This window comes from Oncorhynchus kisutch, unplaced genomic scaffold, assembly GCF_002021735.2.
Source record: "Oncorhynchus kisutch isolate 150728-3 unplaced genomic scaffold, Okis_V2 Okis06b-Okis10b_hom, whole genome shotgun sequence".
Taxonomy (NCBI): Eukaryota; Metazoa; Chordata; class Actinopteri; order Salmoniformes; family Salmonidae; genus Oncorhynchus; species Oncorhynchus kisutch.
In genome coordinates, this window is record NW_022261983.1 from 3,244,062 (window position 1) to 3,271,728 (window position 27,667).

General features: G+C 43.6%; 1 protein-coding gene across 1 annotated transcript; it reads right to left on the minus strand.

Moving 5' to 3' along the window:
• Positions 1-27,651, minus strand: LOC109883719 (extracellular serine/threonine protein kinase FAM20C). Its single transcript, XM_020475754.2, has 4 exons — positions 26,176-27,651; positions 24,519-24,700; positions 20,269-20,347; positions 1-256 (listed from the first exon to the last, which is right to left on the minus strand). Exons 1-4 carry the CDS (start codon positions 26,733-26,735, stop codon positions 67-69), a joined length of 1,011 nt encoding a protein of 336 aa, XP_020331343.2. The 5' UTR covers positions 26,736-27,651; the 3' UTR covers positions 1-66.
• Between the last annotated feature and the right edge of the window lie 16 nt (positions 27,652-27,667).

A 27,667-nucleotide genomic window follows, 5' to 3' on the forward strand; every position in this document is an offset into this window, starting at 1 on the left:
TTGTTTTTTATTTAATGATACTAGGGGCACACTCCAACACATCATTTACAAATGAAGCATGTGTGTTTAGTGAGTCCACCAGATAAGAGGCAGTAGGGATGACCAGGGATGTTCTCTGTTTAGTGAGTCCACCAGATAAGAGGCAGTAGGGATGACCAGGGATGTTCTCTGTTTAGTGAGTCCACCAGATAAGAGGCAGTAGGGATGACCAGGGATGTTCTCTTGAGTGTGTGAACTGAACCATTTTCCTGTCCTGCTAAGGATTCAAAACGTAACAAATACATTTGGGTGTCAGGGAAAATGTATGGAGTAAGGAATGTTTTCTTTAGGAATGTAGTGAAATAAAAGTTGTCAAAAATATAAACAGTAAAGTGAAGCACAGATACCCCCAAAAATGACTTACATCTTTACATAACTACTTTACAACACTGATAATACCTACCCACTGTGTACATGCTACTAGACATATTATAATGAGACCAAAGACAGTACACAATTCACTGGCCTGTATAGCATTGTAATAGCTCAGTCCCTATAGCATTCTCACTGAGGATATGTGCTGCTGGTGATGAGAACCAGTGGATCTGCCTTATGCCTTCTAGTGTTATTGATGTAGATATGAGATGAAAACCATGGCCAATGTATCATCCCGTAACACCATTACAGTGTGTGATGCATCATGGTATAGAAGAACTAGTCCTACACATCCCACATCCCCCCCACACACACACAATCAATCCCCCAACCCCTTTAACGATCAGAGCAAGGACACAGAGAGACCCCACCAAAGGTTGCTGGACCGAATCCCCGAGCTGGCAAAGTAAAAATCTGTAGTTCTGCCCCTGAGCAAGGCAGTTAACCCACTGTTCCCCGGGCAACGAAGATGTGGGTGTCGATTATGGCAGCCCGCCGCACCTTTCTGATTCAGAGGGGTTGGGTTGAATGCGGAAGATACATTTCAGTTGAAAGCATTCAGTTGTACAACTGACCAGGTATCCCCTTTCCCTTTCCTTTCCCATTCTCAACCCCCCATGGTTATATCAACCCATGCCTATCTCTCGAATCGGGGCTCTGTCCCACTGCGGACAATACCCAGCATGACCAAATAGAGAGAAAGAGGGGGGGGGGGGGGGGTGAGAGAACAAGCGAGAGAATGAGATAGAGTACGAGAGAGAGAACGAGGGAGAGAGAACGAGAACAAGAGAGAACAAGAGAGAGAACGAGAGAGAGAAAACGAGAGAGAGAGAGGACGAGAGAGAATGAGAGAGAGAGAGACAGAGAGAGAGCGAGAGAGAGAAAATGAGAGAGAGAGAGAGAGAGAGAGAGAGAGAGAGAGAGAAAGAGAACGAGACAGAGAGAGCGACGGAGAGAGAGAGAGAGAGAGAGAGAGAGAGAGCGAGACAGAGAGAGCGACAGAGAGAGAGAGAGAGAGAGAGAGAGAGAACGAGACAGAGAGAGCGACAGAGAGAGAGAGAGAGAGAGAGAGAACGAGACCACCTTCAGAATCCACCTCCAGCACACAGGGGCTCCTCTGTTTGAAGCGTTGCCCAGCCAGAGGGGAGGGAGAGCGGGGGTGGAAAGGAAATGGGTGGGCAAGGCAACCTCCATGGATCAGGTTCCTATCCTTCAGGTGCCTCCCTGACCTAGCCGATACCAGACCTGTTCACAAGGGCCCCTCCTACATCCTGGACACACAAAGAACCCAGGGGACCAGCAACAGACTCTGGTTTAATTGGGAGACAATGACTTCTATTCTTGTGTCGTGTTTCTACTCCCTTCCCCTGGTTAGGGGACTTAAGGGAACAGGGAGTCATGTGGTGTTCAAGGAGTGAACTCAGTGAGACTGAGGGAGGTGAAGCGTTCCCAGCTCCCACAATGGAAGCTTTTAAACCTTTGTCTTTTGTCACAAAGCCCATGCTATAGTATACATGTTCATTGTACAAAAAGGCTCTCTGACAAAGTGCTGTTTGTTCATTGCAAAGTGTTGGTTAGTCATATAGATGACTAGTTGTTTGGGTAGCAGATCAGAAGAGAAATGTCTGTCCCACCAGAGATGGGCTAATAAAGTACCATTATTTTTAGTGTGTGAAAGGGGTGGCAGGTAGCCTAGCGGTTAGAGCGTTGGGCCAGTAACCGAAAAGGTCACTGGTTTGAAACCACGGAAAATCAGTCAATGTGCCCTTGAGCATGGCACTGAACCCTAGTTTCTCTGGATAAGAGTGTCTGCTAATTGACTAAAATGTTCAAAATGGATGCCTACAGGGAAATGTAGTTTCTTAATGATATGTAGTCTTGTAGAGGCGGTGGGGGGTGGGGCTAGACCTCCTGCTAGGTTGTGAGGAAGAAACCACCACTAAAGGAAACTAAATAAAATATGTGGGATTTCTCTCAACACCGCCTTAAAATAACAGTTCTTCTAAATGCGCAGCCAAAAACACAATTAACGTGATTATACAGATACAGACGGGAAGGAATGTAGAAAATGCGAGGCCATTGGCAAGATTTGACTTGCATGGGCTGTTGTTTTCCACCTGGGTGTAATACACTGCAGAAAGAGTGTCTTCACCATAGATGTTAGATTCACCAAACCAATCAGATGCCAATTAGGCTTTGAAATTCCTGGCGGTTAAACAAGAGACTTGCAGGGTTGAACTTTTGTTTCACCACCTGCTTTGAGCAGACAGACACTGTGGCTTCCCATAACTTTAGGGTTGAACTTTTTGTTTCACCACCTGCTTCGAGCAGACAGACACTGTGGCTTCCCATAACTTTAGGGTTGAACTTTTTGTTTCACCACCTGCTTTGAGCAGACAGACACTGTGGCTTCCCATAACTTTAGGGTTGAACTTTTTGTTTCACCACCTGCTTTGAGCAGACAGACACTGTGGCTTCCCATAACTTTAGGGTTGAACTTTTTGTTTCACCACCTGCTTTGAGCAGACAGACACTGTGGCTTCCCATAACTTTAGGGTTGAACTTTTTGTTTCACCACCTGCTTTGAGCAGACAGACACTGTGGCTTCCCATAACTTTAGGGTTGAACTTTTTGTTTCACCACCTGCTTTGAGCAGACAGACACTGTGGCTTCCCATAACTTTAGGGTTGAACTTTTTGTTTCACCACCTGCTTTGAGCAGACAGACACTGTGGCTTCCCATAACTTTAGGGTTGAACTTTTTGTTTCACCACCTGCTTTGAGCAGACAGACACTGTGGCTTCCCATAACCTTAGGGTTGAACTTTTTGTTTCACCACCTGCTTTGAGCAGACAGACACTGTGGCTTCCCATAACTTTAGGGTTGAACTTTTTGTTTCACCACCTGCTTTGAGCAGACAGACACTGTGGCTTCCCATAACTTTAGGGTTGAACTTTTTGTTTCACCACCTGCTTTGAGCAGACAGACACTGTGGCTTCCCATAACTTTAGGGTTGAACTTTTTGTTTCACCACCTGCTTTGAGCAGACAGACACTGTGTCTTCCCATAACTTTAGGTTTGACTGTTCTTAAAAGGCCTGTTTTATTTCACCTTCATTTCAACAGGCAGCCATGCTGAGACCAAGGTCTCTTTCACAGACGAGCCCTGTATACACATCAATATACACTATACACATCACTATACACATCAATATACACTATACACATCACTATACACATCACTATACACATCAATATACACTATACACATCACTATACACATCAATATTCACATTAATACACAAAAAGCTAAACACATTTTTTCAGTAAAAAGGTCCTTAACTTTAGTGAGCCTTAGGTTATTTTGCTTACTTGTGTAAAAATCACTAACTCAGTGGACATCGACGGGATGGAAGAACAGGAGTTTAGGTTTCTTGGTTTGCTCTGTTCTTAAATCAAGCACTCCGGAATCCCCAGTATTCCTCACTGCATTATAGTCTGCATCCCAAATGACACCCTATTCCTACATAGTAGAGCCATATGGGCCCTGGCCAAAAGTGATGCAATATGTAGGGAATAGGCTACAGTTTGGGATGCCGAACAGAGAAACAGGACTTTCAGCATTCCACAGACTGAGAACATGGCAGTTGGCTTTCAGGATGCAAACGTTCACAATTATCCCTTATTCATCTGTGGTGACAACCTAATAGTAACATTCCTGGCAAATGAGATAGGACAAGGTTGTGTAAAGATATTCTGCATTCCTTAATACACAGAGCTGAACACAGGCAAGCCAGCTGGTGCTATTGCATTCTACCAAGTGCATAACTACATGTTGTTGCCTACAGTATAGTAGGTGTGCTTTATAATACCGCTCATCTATAATAGTTGTCAGCCCCAAATGTATATGATACATCTGGTTGACTATACTGTTTGTAACGGGAAGATTTAAGATGAATAAAATTCATATTCAGTTACAAGTAAATAACACAATGCTTAGCATATTTATGTGTTTTCCCTTTATGTAAAAGACATGATTTCAGGTGTTCTATTTGTGACACTCATTTGTGTAGGGGTTGATTGTCACGACACGTTATACTGAATGCTATGGATTGTTCAAATCAATCAAAGTTACACAGATTTGTAGAAGTGGTTGCAGGTGCAGTGAAATACTTGTGTTTCTAGCTCCAACAGAACAGTAATGACAAGAAATACAAAACAATGCACACAGAATACAAAACAATGCACACATAATACAAAACAATGCACACAGAATACAAAACAATGCACACAGAATACAAAACAATGCACACAGAATACAAAACAATGCACACAGAATACAAAACAATGCACACAGAATACAAAACAATGCACACAGAATACAAAACAATGCACACAGAATACAAAACAATGCACACAGAATACAAAACAATGCACACAGAATACAAAACAATGCACACAGAATACAAAACAATGCACACAGAATACAAAACAATGCACACAGAATACAAAACAATGCACACATAATACAAAACAATGCACACAGAATACAAAACAATGCACACAGAATACAAAACAATGCACACAGAATACAAAAAGTCCAAAATTAAGAAATGTCAGAATGAGGAATGTCAGACTCCGGAATATAAATCAAATCAAATGTTATTTGTCACATACACATGGTTAGCAGATGTTAATGTGAGTGTAGCGAAATGCTTGTGCTTCTAGTTCCGACCATGCAGTAATATAACCTAACAATTTCACAACAACTACCATATGTGTACCAAGTGTAAAGGAATGAATAAGAATATGTACAGAAAATATATGAAATATATTCATATATAAATATATATATGAAAAATATATGAATGAGTGATGGCATAACGGCATCGGCAAGATGCAGTAGATGGTATAGAGTACAGTATATACATATGAGATGAGTAATGTAGGGTATGTAAACATTATATAAAGTGGCATTGTTTAAAGTGGCTAGTGATACATTTATTACATCATTTTTTTGGGCATGCTGACTGCAGGAATGTCTACCAGAGTTGTTGCCAGAGAATTGAATTTCTCTACCATAAGCCGTCTCCAACATGGTCTTATAGAATTTGGCAGTACATCCAACTGGCCTCACAACCGCAGACCACATGTATGACATCATGTGGAGCGGTTTGCTGAACAAAGTTCCCCGTGGTGGCAGTGGGGTTAAGGTAATGGCAGTCATAGACTACGAACAACGAACGCAATTGTATTTTATCGATGGCAATTTGAATGCACAGAAATACTGTGATGAGATCCTGAGGCCCATATCTGTGACCAACAGATTCATATCTGTATTCTCAGTCATTTGAAATCCATAGATTAGGGACGAATTAATTTAATTCAATTGACTGACTTCCTCACATGAACTGTAACTCACTAAAGTCTTTGAAATGGTTGGATGTTGCGTTTATATATTTTTTCAGTATATATATATATATATATATATATATATATATATATATATGTACAGTATATAAGGGTGTGAATAGACAGTATGGACAGTATAGGAATAGAAAAGATGTACAGCTGTAGTTATATAGGATGAGCCTTGACTAGAATACAGTATATAAACATAAAGGGCAAAACAGTATATAAACATTATTAAAGTGACCAGTGTTAAATGACTCTATGAGTATAGGGCAGCTCTAAGGTGCAGAGTAGCAGGTGGTTGCCAGTAGGACCGGGTCAATACCAGTATCGTGAGAGCAGATTTAACTTCTTTAGGAAAATAGCCCCAATATTTTACATACAGCAGGAGTTTGGTCTGCTTCGTGTTTTCATTTTTGCCATGGAAAAAATATTGCGATACTCGTATTGTCCCGGGAGTAACAATGACTAAGGTTCAGGGTAAAGTACTGGATGGAGGCCAGCTAGTGGTAACTGTTTAACAGTGATGGCCTGGAGGTAGAAGCTGTTCATCTCTCTCTGTTTATCTCATATTTCATGTGCTCATATCAGTTGATAGTGATTGACGACAGACTGGAGGTACAAGGACAGAGATTGTTCTGTGACCCTGTGTGATTCTGTAGCAGTTGATGTTTAACTTCCTACAATCCTGTTGGCAGGTGTTTACAGAACATTGGTGCTGTGAGATTACAATATAAGGGCCTGATTAGAGAAGGTGAGTGACACATTTTCTCTGCCTGTAGCAACTTGTATTAAACCAGATTGATTTTGATTGACTCCTTAATTCATCAGAAAATCCCTAGTAAACTGTTGTTCCCAGGCAGATTATATCTCAATACATGAAAAACCCCAAACAATCACTTACTTCCTTTGAAATGTGATTTCCTCTCATCACATAATCCACTTGTCTTTGTCAGATCAATAGCATGTCCAGTTGAAGTCGGAAGTTTACATACAGTTAGGTTGGAGTTATTAAAACTCGTTTTTCAACCACTACACACATTTCTTGCTAACAAACTATAGTTTTGGCAAGTCGGTAAGAACATCTACTTCCTTCATGACACAAGTAATTTTTCCAACAATTGTTTACAGACAGATTATTTCACTTATAATTCACTGTATAACAATTCCAATAGGTCAAAAGGTAACTACATACACTAAGTTGACTGTGCCTTTAAACAGCTTGGAAAATTCCAGAAAATTATGTCATGGCTTTAGAGGCTTTTGATAGGCTAATTGACATCATTTGAGTAAATTGGAGGTGTACCTGTGGATGTATTTCAAGGCCTACCTTCAAACTCAGTGCCTCTTTGCTTGACAACATGGGAAAATCAAAAGAAATCAGCCAAGACCTCAGAAAAGATTTGTAGACCTCCACAAGTCTGGTTCATCCTTGGGAGCAATTTCCAAACGCCTGAAGGTACCATGTTCATCTGTACAAACAATAGTATGCAAGTATAAGTACCATGGGACAACGCAGCCGTCATACCACTCAGGAAAGAGACGCGTTCTGTCTCCTAAAGATTAACGTACTTCGGTGCGAAAAGTGCAAATCAATCCCAGAACAACAGCAAAGGACCTTATGAAGATGCTGGAGGAAACACGTACAAACGTATCTATATCCACAGTAAAACGAGTCCTATAACCTGAAAGGCCGCTCAGCAAGGAAGAAGCCACTTCTCCAAAACCGCCATAAAAAAGCCAGACTACAGTTTGCAACTGCACATGGGGACAAAGATCGTACTTTTTGGAGAAATGTCCTCTGGTCTGATGAAACAAAAATAGAACTGTTTGGCCATAATGACCATTGTTATGTTTGGAGGAAAAAGGGGGAGGCTTGCAAGCCAAAGAACACCATCCCAACCGTGAAGCACGCGGGTGGCAGCATGATGTTTTGGGGGTGCTTTGCTGCAGGAAGGACTGGTGCACTTCACAAAATAGATGGCATCATGAGGGATGAAACTATGTGGATATATTGAAGCAACATCTCAAGACATCAGTCAGGAAGTTAAAGTTTGGTCGCAAATGTGTCTTCCAAATGGACAATGACCCCAAGCGTACTTCCAAAGTTGTGGCAAAATGGCTTAAGGACAACAAAGTCAAGGTATTGGAGTGGCCATCACAAAGCCCTGACCTCAATCCTATAGAACATTTGTGGGCAGAACTGAAAAAGCATGTGTGAGCAAGGAGGCCTACAAACATGATTCAGTTACACCAGCTCTGTCAGGAGGAATGGGCCAAAATTCACCCAAATTATAGTGGGAAGCTTGTGGAAGGCTACCTGAAACGTTTGATCCAAGTTAAACAATTTAAAGGCAATGCTACCAAATACTAATTGAGTGTATGTAATCTTCTGACCCACTGGGATTTGATGAAAGAAATAAAAGCTGAAATAAATCATTCTCTCTACTATTATTCTGACATTTCACATTCTTAAAATAAAGTGGTGATACTAACTGACCTAAGACAGGGAATTTTTACTAGGATTAAATGTCAGGAATTGTGAAAAACTGAATTTAAATGTATTTGGCTAAGGTGTATGTAAACTTCCGACTTCAACTGTATGTAGCCTGGTCCCTTATCTGTTAATGCTGTCTAGCCAACTCAATGATAATTGTTTACAAGACAGCATAAACAGATCTGGGATCAGGCTATTTATAGCCTAAAACTGTAAAATTGGAAAATCACACTGTAATGAACAAGAAATGTCACAATCCAGTGACCCAGGATGAGAGCCCTGCCTTCCCTGACTGCACCCAGATCAGTGTATTACATAAGAGACCCACTCATACTCCTGCCACTCATAGCCTCATCCACAGATCCCAGATCAGCTGTAATCATATTGAGACGTGGAGACCCACAATGCCACAGAACACCACCGAAAACATCATAGAGAGAGAAAGAGAGAATGGGAGGGAGGGAAGGAAGGGAGGGCCGGATTAGGATCAAACGTACCACGGCAAATCTAATAAACAAGTCCAACAAGAGAGCATTCTGGGAAGGCAGTGCGTGGAGCTTGTAGCTACCACTGGAGCTGACCTAGTAAAACATGTAGAAGAGCTGTCTAAGGAGGCTAATGTGTGTGTGTGTGTGTGTAACCTTAGGGTTGATAAGTGTTGATGTTCTTACACCTGGTGTGTGTGTGTAGGGGGGTGTATGTGTGTGTGTGTAGGGGGGTGTATGTGTGTGTGTGTAGGGGGGTGTATGTGTGTGTGTAGGGGGGTGTATGTGTGTGTGTGTGTAGGGGGGTGTATGTGTGTGTGTGTAGGGGGGGTGTATGTGTGTGTGTGTAGGGGGGTGTATGTGTGTGTGTGTAGGGGGGTGTGTATGAGGGGTAATGCCGGGCTCGGCTTCGGTTCGTGAATCTAACATAAGACGTGTCTGTCTGTCTGTATGTCAGAGTCGTTTTGTCAGATTGGGGGTGACACGCGGGCATAGCGGCAGGCACATGTTCCAAGCCAGACAGATGAGGTCAGCGAGGAAAGGAGTGTTTAAGGATAGACCACTACCTCCTTGCTCAGAGACATGGGGGGGGGGGGGGGGGGCACATAAGAGAGAGAAAGAAGAGGGAAAGGGGGAGATATAAAGAAAGGGGAGATAGGTGAGACAGACGGGGAGAGAGGAGAGAGAGGAGACAGGAGATGGAGGAGAGGGAGGAGACAGGAGAGAGAGGAGAGAGAGGAGAGAGACGAGACAGGAGAGAGAGGGGAGAGAGGAGACAGGAGATGGAGGAGAGGGAGGAGAAAGGAGAGAGAGGAGAGAGAGGAGAGAGACGAGACAGGAGAGAGAGGGGAGAAAGGAGACAGGAGATTGAGGAGAGGGAGGAGACAGGAGAGAGAGGGGAGAGAGGAGACAGGAGATGGAGGAGAGGGAGGAGACAGGAGAGAGAGGAGAGGAAGGAGACAGGAGAGAGAGGAGAGAGAGGAGAGAGAGGAGACAGGAGAGAGAGGAGAGAGAGGAGACAGGAGAGAGAGGAGAGAGAGGAGAGGTGTCAGGAGAGGGAGGAGAGAGAGGAGAGAGATGAGAGAGAGGAGAGAGAGGAGACAGGAGAGGGAGGAGAGAGAGGAGAGAGAGGAAAGGGAGGAGAGGGAGGAGAGAGAGGAAACAGGAGAGGGAGGAGACAGGAGAGAGACTAGAGAGAGGAGACAGGAGAGGGAGGAGAGGGAGGAGACAGGAGAGAGAGGAGAGAGGTGACAGGAGAGAGATGAGAGAAAGGAGAGAGAGGAGAGTGAGGTGACAGGAGAGGGATGAGAGAGAGGAGACAGGAGAGACAGGAGGGAGAGGAGAGAGGAGAGAAAATAGATAGAGAAACTGATTGAAAATAACAGTGAGATGAATAACAACACAGACAGACATTGTATCTTCTCATGCGAACACTTGTGACAAATGAAATGGAAATGTGTCACAGTAACACAGATGTGTGTGACACACACAGCCTCACATAGACCAGCATCACAGAACAAACAGTGAGAAGTCTGACCACTACAACTCTTATAGAGCGACACATACGCATGAATCTAAAATACATCGACAATTCATTCAGATCATGGTTGTAAAAAGACCAAATCCTCAGGTGTTTGACAATCCACAGCATTTTTATTTGAGTGAGATATCAAATGGTGTGAAGCCGTTGTGTTGACAGCCGTGCTGAACAGTAACTTAAATACTGAATGTAATGGGGTTGATGATGACTGTCTCATTATGACATGTTCTCAATGTCCTACTGCTGGCCATTACTGTTCTAATGCATGTGTAGCTATGCACTTCCACGCACATCTCCCCCAGGTGAACCATTCACACACTTTCTATCAACACCAGCACACGCACGGGGCGCAAACACATGCATGCACACATACACAAGCAGGCATGCACACCTACACAAGCAGGCATGCACACCTACACAAGCAGGCATGCACACATACACAAGCAGGCATGCACACATACACAAGCAGGCATGCACACATACACAAGCAGGCATGCACACATACACAAGCAGGCATGCACACATACACAAGCAGGCATGCACACCTACACATGCAGGCATGCACACATACACAAGCAGGCATGCACACATACACAAGCAGGCATGCACACCTACACAAGCAGGCATGCACACATACACAAGCAGGCATGCACACATACACAAGCAGGCATGCACACATACACAAGCAGGCATGCACACATACACAAGCAGGCATGCACACATACACAAGCAGGCATGCACACATACACAAGCAGGCATGCACACACACAACCCATGCAGGCATTTTCATAGAGGTCATTGTATTCATGCTAAAACAGAAAGCTTAAGTCGGTTTGAGAATGCAAAATTGTTTTCAGTCCGTGTTCTGACTTCCCAGACAGTAACACAGAGGCCAGCAGGGATGAGGAGAGAGGAAATATAAAATGAAAGAAGAGAGGGAGGTAGGAGGGCAGAGAAATCATTTCAGATGAGCAATCCTCGTCTCCATCAGATCAGCAGCTTCAGAGTCAAATTAAAGAAGGCTTTAGCGAGACCCTGGACACTGTAGCTGCTTACCAATTGGCACCCTACTCCCTATATAGTGCACTACTTTTGACCAGGGCCCATATGGTTCTGATCAAAAGTAGTGCACTATGTAGGGAATAGGTTTCAATTTGGGACTCTCACTGCAAGCAGACTGGGCCTGGCCCACTTCAGGCTGAGCTGTGGAACAGATGTCTTCCAAGCGTTACACAGGGCCGGTGCCATGGAGATTGTGTCTGTGTGGGTGTTTGTGTGTATTTGCATGTGCGAACGTGTGTGTGTACATGTGTGTGTGTGTGTGTGTGAGTGTGTTGGAAGGAAGGAATTTCACTGCCCTCTGTATCATCTGCAGCTTACCACGTCAAACTCACTCATGGCATTGGATGAGTGATGTCCAACACATTGTCCAGGAAACCAGGAACAGAATAACAACTTTCCCAGCCAACGTGTTAAAAACAGAAACAGTCAACATGAATTCTACCTCTTGGCTTCATCGTGGCAATACATCTCTCTCTCTTTTGGTATATTTCTCTGTTCTCACTCTCTGTTCCATCACTCTCCCTCTCTATCTCTTTCGGTCTCTCTCCGTCTCTCTTTCTCCCTCTCTCCCCTCTATCTCACTGTCTCCCTCCATTTCTCTCTCTCCTCCCTCTCTCTATGTCTCCCTCCCATTCTATCTCTCCCCCCTATCTCCCCCTATCTCTGAGTAGTAAACAGAGGTGACACCTGTCACCAGTTGACATATGAGACAGTGAGAGCCTGTTATTGCTCATGACAGACTACATTATGAATCAACCGAGCTCTTCATTATCTCTAGGCAGGAATTGTGTGATTTCTAGAATTTCCAACTCAAATGTCTGGCAGTTTGCCTCTGTGCTTCCAGGCTTATTCATCTATGTTTGTCTACTTTATTCATAATTACATATTTATGTGGATCTCATCTATTCTCCGAGCCATGATCAGAAGCGCCAGGACTAACAAATTGATGCCTGATGCACATGGACACAGCATCATGATCAGCTCGCTTCCCTGGAGGAGAACAGGCACACTTGTCGGTGCGAGGGGACGGATCCTGATGTATACATTGAGTAAAAGTGACAAGTGAGGCCCAACTGTAAATAGCGTTACACGATCAGACGCTGAGGCTCAGGAACCTCTCCGTGCCAAGGGTTAGCTAGCGCTAACCTAGTAGCCATAACTAACTGATGATCAGGTTAATGCAAACCACTAACTGGTACTTAGGTACAGAGCTGCCAAAGGTTTGCTAACGCTAACTGCTAACCGCTAACTGCTAATCAGGTGCAGAAAGTTGATCAATCTGAGCGTAAAACAAACTAATGTGGCATTTCACACCACATAGGACACATCAGTACAATCATAACCAGAAGTCAGATTGACCAACACAATGTGCTGATTTCTTAGGATTTCCTATAGTGTGAAATACTGCATGTGCTGCAGCTCCTCTAAAGTTCTGTTCAACATGTGTGTATGTGTGTGTGTGTGTGTGTGTGTGTGTGTGTGTGTATGTGTGCTGTATGAGCTGCAGCTGTGCAGACAGCTGTCCGTGGTAACTGGGCTCCATCCGCTCTGACACATCCGTGCAACCACACACATACACGTGCATGCGCGCACACACACGCCCCCCCCCACACACACACACACACCCCAATGCCCCTCCATTTCATGTGAACTATTGGCATTTTTATAGTCCTCCATTGGCCCTGTTAAATGAACCATGTCATCTCAGTTGACTTCCAGAGAAGAGAAAGAGAAAACGGGCTGCATTTCAACGCTCCATCCTCCCTCCTTCTTTCTGTCCTCTTTACATGGATAGCAAGATGTTGGGCGTGAGACAGAGAGGACAGCTCTGTGTTAAGCTGGGGGTTTGAATACAGAAGAGGGAATTGTAGATTGTGTATGCTTTTATCCATGAAAGAGAGACATTTCCCCTCCACTTTTCCCGCAGCGGATTGGGAGCAGTCGTGCACGTTTTAACTTTGGATTTAGCCATTTGGATCAAGCTCAATCTGTGGAGTTGGATTTACGATCCACTATTCAGAGGATGGGAGCACTGATCCCTGGCCTCTCTGACTTTCACTTTCAATCAATCCCCATTTCTCATGAACAACCCTGACAGAAAACCCCTAGAATTCACCACCTCAGTACGTAACAAGACAGTGATTTACTCCTTGCTGTGAGAGAGAGTGAAAGAGTGTCTGCATGTATGTATGTGTGTGTGAAATGTGCAATATGTATGATGCAACATGACCAAAATCCACTCAGAGGTACAAATATTCCAGCCACATGAAACTACCAAGACGAAGATTGAACGTGAACAATATTCTGTAGTAAAATGTGCAGAGATCAATACGAAGAGTTATCAACTTGATGTAATCAATCTCATGTTATCAGGCCATAGGAATACAACCAGATGAATCTATACAACCAGATGAATCTATACAACCAGATGAATCTATACAACCAGATGAATCTATACAACCAGATGAATCTATACAACCAGATGAATCTATACAACCAGATGAATCTGTCTCTCTCTCGAAACTTTACGGGTGATGGATGGAATATCACATTGGATTCTCTCTCTCTCTCTCTCTCTCTCTCTCTCTCTCTCTCTCTCTCTCTCTCTCTCTCTCTCTCTTCTATGGTGAGTTGCAATGGGCAGAGTCAGAGATTGACAAAACACAGACAGTGAGAACAAGAGAGTGACAGAAAGAGAGAGAGAGAAGGGGTCCTATATGTATGAGCTTATGGTTGGAAAAGAACTATTAACAGCCTGAGCTGATGAAAACACAGCAGCCTTTTAGTGCAGGCAGTAAAGAGGCCACTGCCAAACACACATTGGGGTCCTCGCAGGGCTGAGAGATGAAGCCTTGTTATTTCTCATTGAGTTCATGTGGACTAGATATACTGTAAGTGAGTTCCTACCTCACCTCCCTCAGGCACATACATCCATGGGCGCAGCGCGAAGGGACAAACACACATGGGTCCTATAAATATATACACGGGACACGTGTGTGAAAAGCCCCCCTGTGCACCGAGATTCTAGCCTTTCCGTAACCAATAAATCAAATCAAAGAGTTGTTTATTCAGCACTCGGTGCGTCAACCATTTTGACCGAGCACCGAGCGGATATCTATTTGTGGAACATCATAGAAGAAAAAGAAATGCAGGGCTTGTTGTTTCCTCTATGAGGATGAGCTGCATTCTGTCATCGCATTTCTCTGCGCCAATGTTGTTCCCTTTCCTCCCTTTTGACAAATCCAATTAACTTGACATTACAGCGCCCGTATACCATGCCCAAATCTGCAATGCCAGCTTCGGTTGGCGCAGGGTGGGTGCCCACTGCCCAGGATGGATGCCAGGCTCGGGGCAGGGCAGGGCAGGGCAGGGAGACAGCGTGGCAGATGGGCACCCTTGTGGATGGGCCCTGGCATAGTGCATCTGTTCTGCAGCAATAGATAGAGCGCTCGAACCTCCTCCACGGCTGGCACTGCCAGCTCACAGACGTGGGCAGTGCCAACTACTGCATCGCTCCTCTCTGCTTTCTGTCTATGCCACAATCACTGTTCTGTCTCTTCGTCTTCTCTGACCTCCCTTACATACCCTCACTCCATACCCCTTCAATCAACCCTTCTGCCCTTCCATGCTCTCAACCACTTCCCCTCTTCTTGCCAACTTACAGACCCAGGGCGGAGCCAACTGTCTGATCAGGCTTCAGCTCTGTTCCTGTCTCCTCTGGTCTACCTCCTTTTCCTATATGGTGTCCCTCCATCTATCTATCTGTCTCTGACCCCTTCTGCCCTGCCAGGCCTTACCCACCTACCTCCTGCTGCTTCCTTCCCTCAGACATATCTCTCTCCTTTTCTCTCTCCTCCCCTGTATTATGTGAGCCAGGACTCTTCACAGTGAGACTGTGGGATAATGAAGCCCTTGACTGAACCACCCTGCAGGCCTACTTGTTGGCTCTCTACCAAGGGTGTGAGCATGAACTCCTCTTAGCCCCCTTGCTTGTCTCTCCCACCGTCACGCCTCTGGAAGACTCTTTGAAAATCTTTTCTCGAGGCATCGGAAATCTGAACACAACAACATTCCTCCAAATGTGTCCTAGACCATCCCAGGGCCCTAGTCGTAGCATGTAGTTATAGCATATAGCTAGTTAGTTAGAATTTGAATTCAAATGATCAGCCATTCAAAATGCTGCAGTGGCATGATAGTGTTGCTGCCATGGCAAGCCTGCTCTAATTAAAGGAACACATCTGTAGCATACAGTCGGGTTGTAAAAGATCATTATAGCATATAACTAGAGCTCATACAGCAGAAACTGGCCCTGCCTATAAGATCAGTGATCAGCCCCCAACAAAACACACTCCAGACATTGTACATTATATCTAGCATAGACATAGTCAAAATAAAGGAAGCACTTGAGCAATTGAAGGATACGAAGTATATTGAAAGCAGGTGGTTCCACACAGGTGTGGTTCCAAAGTTAACTAAGCAATTAACATCCCATCATGCTTAGGATCATATATAAAAATGCCCATTATTCTGGCTACCCTGGCTAGAAGAAGAGATATCTGTGACTCGTGCTCCATGGCACCTCTTGTTCTAGGTGTGTGTCACCCACTGTTTCCATTGCTATGTCCATCAATCAACTGCATCTGCACTCAGAGATGGCCATATAAAACGCTGTGTGTGTGGGGGAAGGAATGTGGGGTTTGTGGTGTGTGTGTGTGTGTGTGTCTCAGTTACCAGATCTCAACAAAAATGAACACTTATGGGAGATTCTGGAGCATGTTTTACCAACATCAACAAATGCAAGTATTGAAGCTGTTCTGGCTCGTGGTCGTGGTGGCCCAACACCCTATTAAGACACTTTATGTTGGTGCTTCCTTTACTTTGGGCAGTTACCAGAACATTCTACATTCTTACTCCGTCTTTCAGTATCATCAGTAACCATCTGTCCTATGAGGAACTTTAAACTGTACATGTTGCACCACAGACATCCATCATTCCACTCAAGTTCATCCATCAGGCTAATAAGAAGTCTGGTGCAATCTCAGACGTGTCATTAGGAGATTTCAGGTTAATAACATATCATTAAATGCAAGATAACCGAAAACTATGTCTCATCTCATAGCTAGACTAAAGACTATGTATCTGATGAAAAAAGTCCAATCGTCTCTGATGAAAAACAAGATGTTACTGTGGTGTGACACTCAAGTGTGTTTTTCTACATGAGCTGCTATGGTCAATGACTATCATCATTCAATATACTGTATTTCAAACAGCCCCCTGACTATCATCATTCAATATACTGTACTTCAAACACCCCGATGACTATCATCATTCAATATACTGTATTTCAAACACCCCGATGACTATCATCATTCAATAATCTGTATTTCAAACACCCCACTGACTATCATCATTCAATATACTGTATTTCAAACACCCCACTGACTATCATCATTCAATATACTGTATTTCAAACACCCCTCTGACTATCATCATTCAATATACTGTACTTCAAACACCCCAAAGACTATCATCATTCAATATACTGTATTTCAAACACCCCTCTGACTATCATCATTCAATATACTGTATTTCAAACACCCCTCTGACTATTATCAATCAATATACTGTATTTCAAACACCCCACTGACTATCATCATTCAATATACTGTATTTCAAACACCCCACTGACTATCATCATTCAATATACTGTATTTCAAACACCCCACTGACTATCATCATTCAATATACTGTATTTCAAACACCCCACTGACTATCATCATTCAATATACTGTATTTCAAACACCCCAAGTGTAGCTGGCTTTCTACTATTTCACATCATTTTCTCACATGCAAGAAACACCCTGGATTGGTTGAGTTGGTGCATGATGCTAACCTGCCAATCTAATCATAGGTTGCCCAAAGCCAGCCAAGCAAGTCTAGCTCAAAGCTAGCCCATAATCAGCCTAATGCCAGCCCAAAGCTAATCTAAAGGCAGCCTAAAGCTAGCCCAAAGCTAACCCATAGTTAACCCTTAAGCTAACGCAAAGCTATCCCAAAGCTAACCAGCCCAAATTAGCTCTATGCTCGGCTGGACTTGCTGAATGATATGAGGAGACATGATACGAGGAGACAGCCAGGGCAGTAACTCTGCATGTTAACAGTGTGAACATTGACACGTGCTGAGGCACAACGGCCAGTCAACACACACACACACACACACACACACACACACACACACACACACACACACACACACACACACACACACACAGCATCAGCGAGACAGCCTCAGTCTGTCCTGCCTCCCCAGCTGTCTGTGGGGCTCAGGGACATCACAGAATCATACATATTTCGGCAAACACTATTGGAACCTCTGACAGATGAATTCTAAACATTGTCTCGTCTAGAGGCATTCAGAAATAGGAACTAAACACAGAGGGAAAAGCCTGAGTCGTGAATTGGCTTCATTTTAATGTGGGTAAGTGGACTATGAGTACGCTAGCTCACTTTGTTACAAAGTGACACATAATCTTAAACCATAGCCTTTGTTGTAGTCTTTATTTTTATTTATTCAACATCAAAGTAAACATTGGAGTTTAGCTAACAGAAAAGTGTGATACCTTATTAAACCTCTATGGGTCACCACCACATCGCACCTGCAATGAAGAAGAGGCAGCTCTCTCTCTCTCTCTCTCTCTCTCTCTCTCTCTCTCTCTCTCTCTCTCTCTCTCTCTCGCTCTCTCTCTCTCTCGCTCTCTCTCTCTCTCTCTCTCTCTCTCTCTCTCTCTCGCTCTCTCTCTCTCTCTCTCTCTCTCTCGCTCTCTCTCTCTCTCTCTCTCTCTCTCTCCCTCAATCCACACTGTGGTTGAATTCAGTCGGAAACGCCAGCATCCAATGTGTCAAAGTGGGCTCTTGAGCAATTACTGTTTGATCACAGGCGAGTTAGCCAAGACACACACACACACACACACACACACTGTCTGTTTTAACGGTGGGGGAATTCACTGGGCATAATAACTCAGCTGGATGGTTTTTATGTGCCGTGCTTATGTTGGCAAAATGTCTCCCCCAAGAGCTTGGTGTGACGGCTCTGGGTTATCTTTTTAATTAACACGTAAGCCTGTTGATGTTAATTCATTCATTCATTGAAAACAGACTGATCATTCCCCACTAGAACAGATCAGACAGAAAATGAATGATGGATCCTAACCACTCATGAGCGCAGCAGTTGAAATATCTAGCATTTATTCTGGTTGTTTTTCCCTGGAATAAAATGTTTGATTTTTAGGCACTTTGTTCATTCCTTTAGTTGATCAAGCACATCAGGGAGTATGATATAGGATTTGGTGTTAAAAGAGTAAAGAAGAGTAAAAGAAGCAAAGTAAATGGTGGCCTTTCTTAGCATAAATAGGGTATAAATAGGGCATAAATAGGACATAATATGTCATAACTAGGACATAATATAGCATAAATAGGGCATAAATAGTAATATATTGGACATAGGTAGGGCATCATTAGGACATAAATAGTATTATATTGTACATAGGTAGGGCATCATTAGGACATAAATAGGACATATATAGTATTATATTGGACATAGGTAGGGCATCATTAGGACATAAATAGGACATAAATAGTATTATATTGTACATAGGTAGGGCATCATTAGGACATAAATAGGACATAAATAGTAATATATTGGGCATAGGTAGGGCATCATTAGGACATAAATAGGACATACATAGTAATATATTGGACATAGGTAGGGCATCATTAGGACATAAATAGGACATAAATAGTAATATATTGGACATAGGTAGGGCATCATTAGGACATAAATAGTATTATATTGGACATAGGTAGGGCATCATTAGGACATATATAGTATTATATTGGACATAGATAGGGCATCATTAGGACATAAATAGTATTATATTGGACATAGGTAGGGCATCATTAGGACATATATAGTATTATATTGGACATAGGTAGGGCATCATTAGGACATAAATAGTAATATATTGGACATAGGTAGGGCATCATTAGGACATAAATAGTAATATATTGGACATAGGTAGGGCATCATTAGGACATAAATAGTAATATATTGGACATAGGTAGGGCATCATTAGGACATAAATAGTATTATATTGGACATAGGTAGGGCATCATTAGGACATATATAGTATTATATTGTACATAGGTAGGGCATCACTAGGACATAAATAGTATTATATTGTACATAGGTAGGGCATCACTAGGACATATATAGTATTATATTGGACATAGGTAGGGCATCATTAGGACATATATAGTATTATATTGGACATAGGTAGGGCATCATTAGGACATATATAGGACATAAATAGTATTATATTGTACATAGGTAGGGCATCACTAGGACATAAATAGTAATATATTGGACATAGGTAGGGCATCATTAGGACATACATAGGACATAAATAGGCAAACCTGATATATTATGATGTCATTAACGTTCATAAATGGATGATATAACGGGGGCTTTGAAGGTCTTTTACTTTGTCAACATTTATTCAATCTGCCACAGACACCACAGACACTACAGACACTACCGACGATACAGGTGCCACGGGCGCCGCAGACACCACATACACTACAGATGCTACATGTGCCACAGACACCACAGGCACCACAGACACCACAGATGCCGCATACGCTACAGATGCCATAGACACCACCGGCACCACAGACACCACCGGCACCACAGGCACCACAGACATTACAGACATTACAGACACTACAGACACTACTTGAAGAGATGTCAGGTAGGTTATCCTTCATCCTTCTTGTACATTTTATACAAACGATTGGTACTTACTTCATGGGCTTGAACAGCGCCTGTCCGTAGTTATGGAAGGTCATGATGAGCTTCAGTTGAGTTCCTCCTGACTTCATGACTGTTTAGGGAAGAGACAAAGAGGTCAAATGTGAATTTACTGTATCATCTTGAGGTACAGAAACACAGACATCCACACGACCACACACGAGCACACACACGCAGGCACACACAAACGCAGGCACACACACGCAGGCACACACACGCAGGCACACACACGCAGGCACACACACACAGGCACACACACGCAGGCACACACGCAGGCACACACACGCAGGCACACACACGCAGGCACACACACGCAGGCACACACAAACGCAGGTCACACACACACACCAATGGCCACCCTTCCCCCACCCCACTAGGAATGTGACAAATTGAAACATTTTCCTAACTATTAAACAGCCGGTTTTACATAAAACCATAAAGTATAAAATTCCACATGAATTCCCAATGCAGAATATGTTCCTATCGCGTATGAGCACTAGGGGGCAATGAAGTTCTATGTACCGCAGTAGGCTGAATCTCAAATGTAACACTTGGATTAGGCCCTTTATCGTGGCCACTTGCTGTTGTGTTCGATAGTGTTAATTAGAGTCGGAAGGTGTTTTGGCCAAAATGAGCATTGAGACGATGCGTACTCAATGTCCCAACTGACACTCAATATTCCAAAAATATGAATCAATTTGCAATCATTGTCTTCCTCGACCTGTCCAGTAGCAGTGTGTAGGTAAAATCACTGGGGAACCCAAGCCCCCCCCCCCCCCCAAAGAGCTATATTACAACCTGTCCAGTAGCAGTGTGTAGGTCAAATCACTGGGGAACCCAAGCCCCCCCCCCCCCAAAGAGCTATATTACAACCTGTCCAGTAGCAGTGTGTAGGTAAAATCACTGGGGAACCCAAGCCCCCCCCCCCAAAGAGCTATATTACAACCTGTACAGTAGCAGTGTGTAGGTAAAATCACTGGGGAACCAAAGCCCCCCCCCAAAGAGCTATATTACAACCTGTCTGTTGTGATAATTGTGTTGTTTGGTTCATATGCCTTGACACTGTGATATACAGGCCTAAAGGCCGAGACAATAAGAAGACAGAGGAGCAGAATAAATTCAACCAAACCTTTCTTTCATCACAAAACCAGACAGTAACCTCTGTCCAGTGAAGTCCACAAAGCATATTGCATGTAACAAACAGTTACATGACCTACAGCATGGTCAAGAAAGTTCATGTTTCTGACATTTTCAGACTTCTAAATAACTATTGATTTAGAACCACAGAGAGTTACTGCAAGTCACAAAGAAAACAGAAGCTCCACTATTCCAGCACCATTTACACTTCAACATTTCAACATCATCAAATCACCTCTGCTTAGTCTAATACAGAGACAACTAAAAGATACCAAAAACAATTTAGTCCAATCAACGTAAGCTAAATATGATGTGGCTGTCCATGGTTCTGATTTCTATGTGCGTGTGTGTGTGTGCGTGTGCGTGCGTGTGTGCGTGTGTGTGTGTGTCCGTTCGTGCAAGAAGAAAACCCCTACTTTTAGAGAAACGTCAATGCCATCCTCTCTTTGATGTTGACGAAACCTAACCTGGGTGACACCTTTTTCCGTGTGTCTGTGTGTTTTCTTAACGTTGACGTACCTAATACAAACGACTGGTAACACTTAGTGAATACCCTCTTCACCCTCTTCATAATGCATTAGAAGCATTGTGAAGTGTTGTAAATGCACTTACAGTAATATGTCTTCATAGGAGGTCTACCAAACTATTGCCTTCAGCTCTTTTCAGTGATCATATTCCTATGATGTACAAATACACTATTAGCAGGAAACAGTAGCTACTACACTTCTGCTGAATCCATGCATGGATCTCCTCAATTGCAAAGAGAAGACTCAATAACCCTGTTAGAGGTGGACCAGGTTAGGCTGTACAGTAACTAGGAAACTCCAGACTACCCAGGAGGCTAGAAGTTTTCCAACTCCAAAACTCTCTCCGCCCGTGTAAAAGAACAGTACAATTACCTACGCCCATCTTTCCCTTCAGATCTGGCCGTTGCGCCATCGCTCCGTTTCACGCGGAGGGAGTGGGCCAGGCTAAATCAGACACGCTCCAGACTCTGCCTGATTATCTGTCTAACAAAAGGCCTGAGAGGGGCTGTCTAAATGGCTTGTGTTTCTGTCATAATGGACAGGCTTTCAGGGGATTTGTCCATATATTACAGAGCATTAACTTGAGCATATTACACAACCCTGCAGCTCTGCCTAACCACAATGTAAACAAGCCCTGCAGTCTCCTCTTTCACTCTTTCTTTCTCCTTTGCTCTCACACTCACTTTATTTCTATTTCTCTGTCTTTCTCTCTCAATCTCTCTTTATTTCTCTGTATTTCCCTCTTAAACTCTGTCTTTCTTAAACTCTCTCTCTCCCAGCTAGGTCTCTCTCTCTTACCATTTCTCTCTTTTGTTATAGGGCAAGATGTATTAGATTTTCCGGTTGCTGGGTCATATTGATAGTGCTATCAGATAATCTAACATTAATCCTTTAGTTGTCTAAACACTTTGCCACCGTGACCTGCCTCTATATAAAGCTTTCGAAAACTGCTTGTGACCCGCCCCCACAAACAAAACCATTGTGTGTAACTAGGACACTGATAATGAGCCGCGACCCGCGATCCAAAAGGTACTGGATGAGATGCACCAGCTGGGAAGCGCCGATCTAATCGACAAAACTCAAAAAGGTCATCCCTGATGAAACATTCAAATGAGATTCATGGTTCAAGTGGATTGAAACTAGGCCAGTGTTAGCATAGAGTAGCCTACAGTGTGAGTCACGGCCACCTGTAGTAGAAGCACTGCTATGCATTCCATAACGGTTATGATGGCCATCCATAGTGCCCTCTCTATCTGAGCATCCCTGAATTCATGAATGACAATGTATTTTTTTTTTTTTTACAAAAGCTCCCTCTCGGTGGAACACTTCTGTATCATATTGATGAATGTGTTCTCTGTCTCTTTCTCTCTCTCTCTCCCTCTCTCTCTCAAACACACACACAGGCGTACACGCACACACACACACGCATGGTCACACACACACACGCACGCATACACACGCACACACACACCTGGGCTGCTGTAGATGTATGAGTTATGAGATGTTCTGCACACTGAGAAAAAGGTCATATCTTTACAGAGAGACAGGCTCAACCAAACATTATCAGCAGGAAAAATGCTGAAGTGGAAACTTTCCTCAATATCTGCACCCTGTGTTGTCTCTCTCCCTGGTCCAGGCTGGACTGATTGGGAAGGTGGCTGTCTGTGTGGAGGTACAGTAAGCACACACACACTCCTCCACAACCCCCACATTCCTTCCCTCCCACACACAGCGTTTTATATGGCCATCTCTGAGTGCAGATGCAGTTGATTGATGGGCAGAGGAATGGAAACAGTGTGTGACACACACCTACAACAAGAGGTGCCATGGAGCACGAGTGATTACATCCTGTCCAGGAGTGATTGAGGAACTAATATCGATGCTGGTGGGAACTTTAATGGCGTGGTGCAGCGGTTCTTATTTTAGCCCTCGTCTTTTCATGCACACAAACATCAGCATAGACACGAGACTGTGTACGTATGTATCCCTCGCATGCAGGCACACACACACACCCACCCCGACCCCCTTACACACACACAGGTCTATGATATGGCAGACCTCAGACTGGTGAGCGAGGGAGGCAGTACTTCATTGCAGCTGTAGCTCTCCAGTGGGAACAGTAGCAGTCACAGAGGTGGACACATTAAGCCTGCGACAGCCACATAATGTCACCTAAACACTTGGTATGATTGCTTTGAGGTCTGAAAGATTATTTTCCATAACCAAACTGTTTGACACAGAAGGATTGATGGTTTTTCATCTATTTTTCACTTCCTCTGAATGTATTTGCTATCTGTAACAAGGGCCTCAGGTAAAAATGAAGGGGGATTTAATTGAAACTCAGCATTGGGACAAAAGCACCGGATGTTGATTGAATGTGGCTTTCAATATAATGCCTTTACTTAAGTGTCTATGTGTGTATCATTGTTTTTCTCTCCCTCCCTCCCTCCCTCCCTCCCTCCCTCCCTCCCTCCCTCCCTCCCTCCCTCCCTCCCTCCCTCCCTCCCTCCCTCCCTCCCTCCCTCCACAACAGTCTCACAGAGATGCACTGCACAGTATTCTAGTTCATCCCAGACTCACCCACACTGGTGATCCTCTGGGTGACCAGATCCTTCAGCAGGGAGTCCAGGACAGGGTTGTGTCTGGAGTAGAGTTCGTAGCGGTTGATACCGATGTGGAAGCGAAGCCAGTTGGGGTAGGACTCGGCTGTCACCTCCCCTGTAGGGGGGTACTCCTCCTCTTCCACGTTAGCTTCATTGTGCCTAGTGGATGGAGAACAGAAGTGAGGGATGAGTTGTAGGAAAGGAGAAGAGGAGAGGAGCTCAACTGTCAATGCATTGTCTAATTCACTGCTACAGATTTGGTAAGGAAGATGACTGCTACAGCAGAGGAGGCTAGTGGGAGAAGCTATAGGAGGTCGGGCTCATTGTAATGGCTGGAATGGAATAAAGGGAATGGTACCAAACACATCAGACACATGGAAACAACGTGTTTGAGTCCGTTCCATAGATTCCATTCCAGACATTACAATGATCCTGTCCTCCTACACTGTAGCTCCTCCCACCAGCCTCAGGTGTGTTCATAAGCCTCACAGTATTCTCCTGCATTAATGGGTGTGTTACAGGGTCTGCTTTGGGATTGGATGGATTTCACATTTTTATAATGGTATCCAGGTTATCAAAAACTTTCCTTAGAAATGTCATTAAGTCTAATCAAATGACATTAATTAAATCAAATATCACACCGGCCGTCAAAGTAGAGTCCTACATGCAATATCAAGGAAGCTGCCGCTTAATGAAGGTGTCAAATAGTGCTGTAATAAACAACACTATTTCGCTAAGCAAACCTAAAGCCAATGTTTATGATGCAACCACCATATATGGCAATCACATCATCATAAAATATATTGGAGAGACTCACCATTGAAATTCAATCAATATGTTGTTTACACATGATTGAACATAAACAGCATCCTTATTGAAGTCATACATAGGCTACAGTCAAATCAAATAACCTGACATCTATGCCTACAGTGTTGGTTGAATACAGGACACATATCTGTGGCCAAACTCTCTATTCTTAATTAACTTGTTACATTGTAATAACACAATAAGTATGAAAATAGTATTCCTACCCCCACATGCTTAGGAGATCATTAGATATTAGAGTAAACCACGGCAGAATAAAATAGGTAAGTACAGGTGCAGAGGGCAGGGGGTGCTCAGAAGACCACCACAGTTCAGATCAAAGGAAAGGATGGATAGATAGTTTATTCACTACACAACGGTAGAGGTGGAGAGGAAGAGTTGAAGAGAGAGATTGGATTGTCTTCCAGTTAACGATATCCCCATAGAATGGAGAGAGTGTGAGGAGAAATGATGATAGATAGATGGATAGAGAGAGATAGCAGTAGAGAATAAAGAATGGGTTTGCATGCAGGAGTACCACTTTGCAGTAGGTGCAATGAATAGTGTATGGACAATAAGTCATGTATATAGTCATGTAGCCTTTAAGCTACGGGGTATATTGACTGATGCTCAGTTCAAGTATCTGGACAAGTGGACCATTAGTTATTAATATCACTTTTGTATTAATTTAATTAAAACAGTGAAAGTCAGGGAGGAAGTCAATTTAAGTAACGGTTGCTTGAGGGTAATAATCCATTTATGGCACTATACACCTGTCACCTTGATTTCTTATAAGGTGATACGCCTGATTATTTTTATCCCCAGCTTACCATTCTTGATTCCCCGCTGCTTTCGGATATAACCTGATGTCAGTATTGACGTTGAACAAGGTGTCGTCGTCTGTGAGGGTCGGCAGGTCCGTCTTGTATAAAGGGTGCTCGAACAGAGACGGCAGCCGGAAGATACCGGTCGCAGCAACGGTCTTACCCCCGCTGGCGTCTCTGATGAGCGGCTTCTGGTTATCCGCTGCCCCGTCGTACTGTTTCATTCGTTTGAAAGACTCCGTTCTCTCCCCAGCGGCAGTGATTTTTTCCAGGGAATGGGACGTGAGGTTTGAGCTCGGCTCGTTGCTAAAATCTTGCAGGATTCTCAGCGTGTGTTTGTTAGGCCAGCCCGGTTCCGCCACCGACCTAGCGCGTTGCTTCCCCCAGCTCCCGGCCTCCTCGCTCGGGTTGTGAGTGCACTGGCAGCCACCTTTGCCGGTTTCCGGTCCCGCCGCTCGCTTCTCTAGTTTTGGGAGCAAGTCTATCATAATGTGCATGGTGCACGCCACCAAAAACACCATGAGTATCAAAACTCGAAATTTACGAAACAGTATCATCTTGATCATTTTGTACAGGATTCACTTCTAAGTAGTTGTTGTTATATCACTAAACCATAAAAGCAGCGCACAACACCGATATATATATAAAAAGTATAGTACATGTGAAATATGGAGCAAAAACCCAATGTAGATAATTTTGCTATTTTTTTCTGGTCATTCCAAACATAATCCGTGTTATATCAGAAACTCCATGTTTACGCACAGAGCGCTGGTCTTTTAGAAAAGACTGAATGATTCATATTCAGCCAGATGGACATGCCGACTCATTGCGGAGAGCAGGCACCTTAAAGCAAATAGGTCTGTGGCTATTCTGAATACGACACAAAACAATATCTAATCGTAATAGCAGTGAATAGTTTAGGGAATTTTAAACGTGTTTTAGCACAATTGTGTTGCGAAAGCACTGTTCCATCCTCAGAACATGCAATGCTGAGCATAAAAACGTGTCAATGCTGTCCAATCGTCATTTTTGTTAAAAGTCCGAGGGACATTCTTTATTCAATTTCAGATTTAAAAAATGTAGCCACAGTCCTTGTAGGAAATAGCAACAGGCACAAAAAATGCGTTAAAGAAAAGCAACGCAAAAAAATCGAAGAGATTTAAAAAAAAAAACATGTGACGCTTTGTCAGCTGAAGATACCTGGATGCAAGCCTAGGCCAGATCCTGTCAAATGTATAAATCCCCCGTCTCCGTCTTTCCGTTCAAGGAACAGCAGAGCCAGTAGGCTACACCGCTTGGCAGGTGCAGAGATTTTCGCTTCCACTTGTCCCGTGGCTGTTATACTTCTCAGTCGAACTAATATCGTGCTCTTACTGGGTGGGTGTGTTAAATATTATGATCAAACCCGTCTGAGCCCAGCCTCGCCGGCGTCATAGGGAAGAGATTGGCTGCGTCTACATGCAAACAGCGATAGTGACATAAAAAGAGAGAGAGAGCT